The following is an 8888-nucleotide window of genomic DNA, read 5'->3' as shown; positions in this document are numbered from 1 at the left end:
ACACGGTGAAAACCCATCTCTACTAAAAATACAAAAAATTAGCCAGGCATGGTGGCGGGCACCTGTAGTCCCAGCTTCTTGGGAGGCTGAGGCAGGAGAATGGCATGAACTCGGGAGGCGGAGCTTGCAGTAAGCTTAGATGCACCACCGCTCTCCAGCCTGGGTGACAGAGCTAGACTCCGGCTCAAAAAAAAGAAACTATTGGGGTTTGGGGTGAACAGCAGCAATGTGGGAATGAGATACCCCACCGCTTTGATATCATTTTAATTATAACACCGTGTCAATTAACCTCTTCTAAATAAATATTTTTTTAAAAAATCACAGTAGCTCTATCTTGAATCAGAACTGGGCTGGAGACTCCACAAGCCATGATCACAAAGGAACTGAAGAGCAACATCGTGAGGTAAAAGTGGTTTGGAGTGGCCGGGTGCAGGGGTTCACGCCTGTAATCCCAGCACTTTGGAAGGCCTACGCAAGAGGATCACTTGAAGTCAGGAGTTCGAGATCAGCCTGGCCAACATGGTGAAACCCCATCTCTACCAAAAATACAAAAAATTCGCCAGGCATGGTGGTGCCTGCCTGTAGTCCCAGCTGCTGGGGAGGCTAAGGCAGGAGAACCACTTGAATCCGGGAGGTGGAGGTTGCAGTGAGCCAAGATCATGCTACTGCACTCCAGCCTGGGTAACAGAATGAGCCGCTGTCTCAAAAAAAAAAAAAAAAAAAATGTGGTCGAGAGCCAGAAGGCAAAGACTAAAGGGCACTGGAATTTCACTGCCACTCTTTTCCTAATTTCAGGTAGAACTAGGAAGTGCCAGTCACCATTTTCTAGTTTGGAGGGAACAATTCACTCCTGGGAGTAGAAGTAGAGGAAAGGAGGAGTAACTCACCAGTCTACAGTTTTGAGGTATGCCTGCCCTTGAAAGGGCAAAGCTAGAAGGGCTTGAGTCAGAAACATCAGTAGGAAACACCGAGACTCAGAGAATGACCCAGATGCAGGGCAATTCTGCCCTGCCCACCCGGAACTCCTCAGTGGTGATACCACACTCATGACAAGGGTGGGACAAGTATTACTCCTATTTTACAGATGAAAAGACTGAGTTACTGCCTAAGATCACAAACAGGGCAGAGAGAAAGCCAAGCTAGAACGCAGGTGTGGCGGCCCGGCTCCCATTTCCATCCTCATTTGCACTAACCAAATGACTCCCCTCCCCCAACCCCACTCCAGATCTAGCCTGATTTAAAAGTTACAAGGTCAGTTCCTCCATTCCCTGGACATGTCACTTCCCAGGACCCACTGTCCTAACAGGCTAATGCGACATCATCTCAGGTTCCCTCTGCACTACTGTGGCTTGGTTCCCTGAAGACACCTCCAAGCTCAAAATGGTGCTATCACAACCCTTCCAGTGCCAGTATATGATTATTTTAGGATTATCATAAATAATATAGGAAATTAGAAGAAGAAAAAAGAAAGGAAGCAGTGGCAAAGGATAGGGAGGAAGCAGCTCCAGGAAACTTTTAAGCCTGACAAATACTGTCATAGACAAAAACTGTTACAAATACAGTCACTCACCCAGAAGAAACTTCTGGGCTTAGGGGAAAAATACTGGCACAGTACAAAGGTTGGAAAAACCTTTAGTGCCAGAACCACATAACCAAAAATTAACTATGGTTGTCACTAGCAGTTCTAAAATACAAGCAGAAGTAAAATAGGCAAGGGGTAGGGAAAAAAGGGAAAATAAAGAAAAGGGAAAACGAAGAGTAGAATAAAAGGGAGACATGGCCAGGTGCGGTGGCTCACACCTGTAATCCCAGCACTTTGGGAGGCCGAGGCTGGTGGATCACCTGAGACCAGGAGTTCAAGACCATCCCGACCAACATGGTGAAACCCCGTCTCTAGTAAACACAAAAAAATCAGCCTGGCATGTTGGTGTGTGCCTGTAATCCCAGCTACTCCGGAGGCTGAGGCAGGAGAATTGCTTAAACCTGGAAGGCGGAGTTGCAGTGAACCAAGATGGCGCCATCGCACTCCAGCCTGGAAAAAAAAAAAAAAAAAAAAGGAGGCGGGGGAGACATGAATGAAGAAGCTGGTAGGCAAGTAAGTTTAAAGGTAAGTAAGACAGTAGATTCTGAAGCAGTATCCCAAACAGATCTTGTGCTAAGGGTGCCTGAGATGCTGGATCCAAAAATGGAAAAAGGAAAAGCAAGTCGAGAGGGTTTGGTTCCATTCCCAGGTTCCACCCCTAACTCTATTGTCAACCTGGAAGTCATTTCCCCTCTTGGACCTGTTTCCTTATCAGTAAAATACAAAGAGGACGAGATATGCCTCTGGTCCAATCTCCCCCAAGGGTTTATGTTGTGATAAGGTACAAATGAGCAGTCAATTCATCTAAGGGCAGGGAATCTACAGACACCAGTACTGATTGTAATCATTATTTAACACTTTCTAAAAAAAGAACCTTGGGGGTGAGGGGAGACTCATGTAGAACACATACTGACACAACTACCCACACAAGGACATGCACACTCAAGAATCAGACAGATAAACACACAGGTGATGCCACAGGTTGACTAACGCACAAACCAACCGACGACACGCTCAGCCCCACACAAACACATCTAGAGACAGAGGCATGCCCTAGCAAGTGAGCCTCATTGTTCCTCAGGAAAGGGAGTTTACAAAGGAAACAAAAACTCTCATACACAGCCAGTGGGAGGGCAGAGCTCTGGCTCTGATGAGAATCAAGCCAACCAACAGATACACTCTCCCCCTGGGAAGAGTCACTCAGTCAACAACACGTAGTAAGGACTCCTGAGGTAGTTATTCCAGAAAGGAACTTCGCTGGAACCTCTGCTGCGCTCAGAGAAATTTCAGGTTTCTATTGCATTTCCTCTTTAGACTGTGCACCCAGACATTTTCCCAGAGCAATGGCCGCAATCCAAAGATTCAGAGGAGCCAGAGACTCCTTCAGCAAAAGCTAGGGAAAGAGACTTCCACCCCAGACCACTGCCATTCGATTTTCTCCGAGGACCCTTAAGGAGCCAAGGCTGCCGGTTGCGCAGCGGGGTTCGTGGGTGCGCGTTGGAGGGGCAGGCTAGCCCTTCCCAGGTGCGTGTGGAGCGCGCGCTGGGTAGATGAGTGTGGAAGGGTCCTTGGCCTGACGGCCCTCTGCAGTGAGGACGAGGAGTGTACCTCTGGTGTGTGCAGCGTGAGGGGTACGGTCACAACTCACCAGTGTGGGGGAGGGGAGCCAGCCACACACCCAGCTGTGAGAGTGGTGAAAGAGGGACCAGCCAGGGGTGGAAAAGAGAATTAGGAAAGCGAGGTAGGAAGGTTTCTGAGCTCCTCCCCTCCCGCGGGCTAGGGGCGTGGGGAGAGGCTTCCTCCAACCTCCGACCCGACCGGCCGATTCCTCCCGAAACTCCGGGAACTTACACAACAGGATCGCCAATATGAAGAGGTGCAACAGTTTCCTGTCGGCTTGCGCCTTTGTCCCCATCGCGATCAGGCTCCCGGTACAACAGCCGCCGACGGGCTCCTGGGAACAGACACAGCTCCGCAGACTTCAGCGCTGGGACTGAGAGCCAGCCGCCAGATGGAGCCCCGCCTGGCCCCGCCCTCCACGGCTGATTGGCCAGCTCCCCACCCCGGCGCGTTCCGATTGGAGTAAGGAACCGCCGCTCTTCAGAGCGAGTCACCTCCGCCAGGTGTTACCCTGCCGCCACTCCCCGCCTCGGCGCACTGCGCCTTTCCCCACCTGAGCTGCCTCTGATTGGCCCAGGAGACTGTCGCGTCAGGAGACGAATGCCGCACCTTCAGCAGGTGACGGCCCCCTGATTGGTTGGTGTTCCTGAAGTAGGGACTTCCTGACTGACTGGGTTCTCAGTAGGAGCTGGAGGGCTGAGAAGTACCTCTAAGGAGGAAGTAGGGAAGGCAGTCGTGGTGTGGGATTTATGGAGACGGGCTTGGTTTGTGATTTTGCGTTTGTTTGAATGTAAGTTGCTTGGTGCAACTGCACCTGCAGTTTGGTGCTGCAGAAACTTTGGGCGTGCCTCTTGGCAAGTGAAAACCACATATTAACATGGGAGGGCGGGGGAGAAGACCGGGAGAGAAATGGAATGTTACCTTGACACCATCTCCAAACTGTTCCTCTGTCCACCCCACCAGCAGCATTCACAGGCTTTGAGAGATGAGCTGCGCTGGGAGGAAGAAAGGGAAAAAACAAGGGAAAGGGAGCACTCAATTGGAAAATGGGAGCCTGGTCAGTATAGTCCCAGCTACTTGGGAGGCGGAGGTGGGAGGATGACTTGAGCCCGGAGGCGGTAGTTGCAGTGAGCCTAGATCGCGCCATTGAACTACAGCCTGGGCGATAGAGCCAGACCTTGTCTCAAAAAACAAACAACAACAAAAAATTTTTTAAACCCACAATAATACGATTTGAGAAAAGCGGAATGACGTTATCTCAAGAAGAAAGTTAAACAGATGTACACAAAACACACCCAGATGATACAAACTGAGCTGAACAGGCTCTATAAACATCTTTGGGTGACTGTGGATATGTCCTTTACACATATTTGATCTGTGAACAGGTCCCTACATTTCAGAATTATTTGTTTTCTCACTGTGACTAATAGTTGTGTGCTGACTAAGCCACCTTTTTTCTATAGACGATGTTGATACTCAAACTTTCTGTTAATATTTATATTGTTACATCATTTTTAATTGACATTCATGCTCAACACCTTTGCTAGTTGTAGTTTCTATTTTACCATGATTTAATTTTAACTGTACTAAGTATATGCAGACTGTGGGAAAAAACTTCCTTAGCATTACCTCATTGCAAGTGAAAAGACCACATTTTTATCCAAAAGAATGATATTGTTTGACATTTTGCCTTTTTCACCTTTGCTCTCATTCCTTTGTCCCCATCTTTTTGGCCAAAGTTCTGCTTCTGGTTCCATTCAATGTAAACCACCTACTGGGTGCTTAATAGTCTTGGCCGGGTGCATGGAGCACACCTGTAATCCCAGCACTTTGGGAGGCCGAGGTGAATGGATCATCTGAGGTCAGTCTGACTAACATGGTGAAACCTGTCTCTACTAAATACAAAAAAATTAGCCGGGCGTGGTGCACATGCCTGTAATCCAAGCTCTTGGGAGGCTGAGACAGGAAAATCACTTGTACCTGGGAGGCGGAGGTTGCATGAGCTGAAATCGTGCTATTGCACTCCAGCCTGGGCATCAAGAGCAAAACTCCATCTCAAAAAAAAAGAAAGAAAGAAAGAAATTTAAAGTCTTGGAGAAACGTGTATACACTGACAGCTGGGCTCTGTGATATGTGCCTGTAATCCCAGTTACTCAGGAGGCTGAGGCAGAAGGAGAGGATCACTTAAGGCCAGGAGTTTGAAACCAACCAGGGCAACATAGGGAAAAGACTCTGCATCTAAGACATTTTATTTTATTTTATTTTATTATTTACTTATTTATTTTTGAGATGGAGTTTCGCTCTTGTTGCCCAGGCTGAAGTGCAACGGCACGATCTTGGCTCACTGCAACCTCCACCTCCTGGGTTCAAGCAATTCTCCTGCCTCAGCCTCCCTAGTAGCTGGGATTACAGGCATGTGTTGCCACATCCTGCTATTTTTTTTTCTTTCTTTTCCTTCTTTCCTTCCTTCCTTCCTTTCTTTCTTTTCTTTCATTTTTGTTTTTTGTTTTGTTTTGTATACACGATGTCTTGCTGTATAGCCCAGGCTAGTCTTGAACTCCTAAGCTCAAGTGATTCTCCCACCTCAGCCTCCCAAAGTGCTGGGATTACAGGCATAAGCCACCGTGCCCGGCCTTTATTTATTTATTTTATTTTTGAAACAGGGTCTTGCTCTGTTGCCCAGGCTAGAGTGCAGTGGTGCAATCATGGCTCGCAGAAGCCTCCACCTCCTGGGCTCAAGCAATCCTCCCACCTCAGTCTCCTGAGTAGATGGGACCACAGGCGTTGCCACATCCTGCTATTTTTTTTTCTTTCTTTTCCTTCCTCCCTTTCTTTCTTTCTTTTCTTTTTTGTTTTTGTTTGTTTGTTGTTTTGTTTTGTATACACGATGTCTTGCTGTATAGCCCAGGCTAGTCTTGAACTCCTGAGCTCAAGTGATCCTCCCACCTCAGCCTTCCAAAGTGCCGGGATTATAGGCGTGAACCACCATGCCCAGCCAGAAAATTAAATTTAAAATTTTTTTTAAATAAAAAATTAGCTGGGTATGGTGGTGTAACCTGTAATCCTCTACTCTGGAGGCTGAGACAAGAGAATCACTTGTGCCCAGGAGTTCGAACCTGCAGTAAGCTCTGATTGCACCACTGTACTCCTGCCTGGGCAAAGGAACAAGAAAGACCCTGCCTCTTAAAAATATAAAAATAAATATAAATAAATTTAAAAAGCATGCATTCACAAATATAATAATAGCCATGTTACACTATTGAGTTATATTCAATTTACAGTATACTAAAATGGGTAAACCTTTTATTTTCACCTGAAATACTATTAAATTGGGTCTCCCACATCCTATACTTACGCTTTTTTTTTTTTTTTTTTTTTTTTTTTTGTTAGATGGAGTTTTCCTCTTGTTGCCCAGGCTGGAGTGCAATGGCGCGATCTTGGCTCACTGCAATCTCTGCCTCCTGGGTTCAAGCGATTCTCCTGCCTCAGCCTCCCAAGTAGCTGGGATTATAGGCAACCATGCCCTGCTAATTTTGTATTTTTAGTAGAGGGGGTTTCTCCATGTTGGCCAAGCTGGTCTCGAACTCCCGACCTCAGGTGATCCACCCGACTCGGCCTCCCAAAGTGTTGGGATTACAGGCGTAAGCCACCACGCCCAGCCGCATTTCTTTCTTAACCAAAGTACCTTTTTTGTTTATCTCTGTTCAATTTTATATTTTCTGTTTTGAAAATATTAATAATGGACAAGTATACATGAAATAATGTTAATAACTAAAATGAAAAAAGTAAATACAAATCGTGTGCACCTCAGTTAATACTATATAAAACATCTGTGTATACATTTAAAAAGCATGAAGGTATTTTAGAGCATGCAAGTAATTTGATGTTCATCAGATTCTTTTTCCCATAAAGTTGCTTAAATGTATAATAAATGTTGCAATTTCGTTATCATTGACATTTGTTTTCTATAGTCTTTCAAAAAAGCAGATTTGTAAACTACAGACTGATGAGTTTGTCTGCAAAGTAGAAAATTATGGAAGGAATTATTCAACAGCCCCACACACAAAAAAGTAGACTGTGACTATAGACAGTTCAATAGAAATTTTGCAGAGAAGGCCAGCAGAGAAAAGGAGCAACAGCTGTAAAGACATGTTGAATAAATGCAGAGTAGGTATTTTGTTTAGATGGAAATGCTTGTATGTTAATAGCAATGATCCAGTAAAGAGCAAGAAATTAATCATGTGTGGAAAAGAGAGGCTAGGCGCAGTGGCTCATGCCTATAATCCCAGTGCTTTGGGAGGCCAAGGCAGGTGTATCACTTGAGCCCAGGAGTTCTAGACCAGCCTGGGCAACAGAGAGAGACCCCTGTCTCTACAAAAAAAATAAAAATTAAAAAATTAGCTGGGGATGGCAGTGCCTGTGGTCCCAGCTACTCCAAAGGTTGAGGTGGGAGCCTGGGAGGTGGAGGTTGCAGTGAGCCTCCACTGCATTCCAGCCTGGGTGACAAAGCAAGACCTTCTCTCAAAAAGCAGGTGGGGGAAGAACAGTTGTGGTATCAAGTAATAGAGGAGAGAAGAGATGGCATCCTGAGCTCAAGCTGAGGGTTAAAGCAGAGAAAACCACCTATCATAACAAGAGAAGCATGTGGTACAGCTTGTAGATTTGTTGGTGAGAAGATAATGGCAATTTCTTTGATTTCTTCAGAGGTAAACTCATTAGCTAAGAGTGCAGAGGGAAAAGGAAGTTTAGGAAATCTAGAGAGTAGGGAGAAGTGGAGACTGAAGGTACACACTAGTGGCTGGGCTCAGTGGTTCACACCTATAATCGCAGCACTTTGGGAGGCCAGGCCAAGCGGATCACCTGAATTCAAGACCAGCCTGACCAACAAGGTGAAACCCCCTCTCTACTAAAAATATATAATTAGCTGGCCGTGGTAGCTCACGCCTGTAATCTCAGCTACTCGGGAGGCTGAGGCACAAGAATCACTTGAACCCGGGAGACGGAGGTTACAGTAAGCAGAGATAGCACCACTACACTCCAGCCTGGGTTACAGAGTGACAATTTGTCTCAAAAAAAAAAGGATATACACTAGAGAATTGTGTTAGAGGCCAGGCCGCGGTGGCTCACGCCTGTAACCCCAGCACTTTGGGAGGCCGAGGCGGGCGAATCACAACATCAGGAGTTCAAGACCAGCCTGGCCAATATGGTGAAACCCCTGTCTCTACTAAAAATACAAAACTTAGCCAGGCATGGTGGCGGACGCCTGTAGTCCCAGGTACTTTGGAGGCTGAGGCAGGAGAATCACTTGAACCTGGGAGGAGGAGGTTGCAGTGAGCCAAGATTGCGCCACTGCACTCCAACCTGGGTGACAGAGGGAGACTCTATCTCAGAAAAAAAAAAAAAAAAAAAAAAGTGCATATCTCTTATTACAAGTGACCTGAGCATCTCCCTGGGTTAAGAGCCAGTTGTGTCCGGGTGCAGTGGCTCACGCCTGTAATCCTAGCACTTTGGGAAGCCGAGGCAGGTGGATCACCTGAGGTCAGGAGTTCGAGACCAGCCTGGCCAACATATAGTAAAACCCTCTCTCTACTAAAAACTACAAAAATTAGCTGGGCATGGTGGTGCATGCCTGTAGTCCCAGCTACTTGAGAAGCTGAGGCAGGAGAATCGCTTGAACCCGGGAGGT

General features: G+C 46.6%; 1 protein-coding gene across 2 annotated transcripts in view; it reads right to left on the bottom strand.

The window, feature by feature from the left end:
• F11R (F11 receptor) overlaps positions 1-8888 on the bottom strand; it is a 41719-nt gene that overhangs the window by 20031 nt on the left and 12800 nt on the right. Inside the window, exons 2-3 of one of the 2 annotated variants that reach the window (XM_011976386.1) lie at positions 3812-3911; positions 3434-3536 (exon numbers count right to left, since the gene is read on the bottom strand). In XM_011976386.1, the coding sequence (XP_011831776.1) occupies positions 3434-3497 (64 nt within the window). In that variant the 5' untranslated portion in view covers positions 3498-3536; positions 3812-3911. Of the gene's footprint in view, positions 1-3433; positions 3773-3811; positions 3912-8888 lie in introns of those variants that run through there. The other variant, XM_011976378.1, reaches the window with a different exon arrangement.

The sequence above is a fragment of the Mandrillus leucophaeus genome, unplaced genomic scaffold, assembly GCF_000951045.1.
Source record: "Mandrillus leucophaeus isolate KB7577 unplaced genomic scaffold, Mleu.le_1.0 Scaffold1014, whole genome shotgun sequence".
Lineage (NCBI taxonomy): Eukaryota > Metazoa > Chordata > Mammalia > Primates > Cercopithecidae > Mandrillus > Mandrillus leucophaeus.
This window is presented reverse-complemented; position numbering and strand designations above follow the sequence as displayed.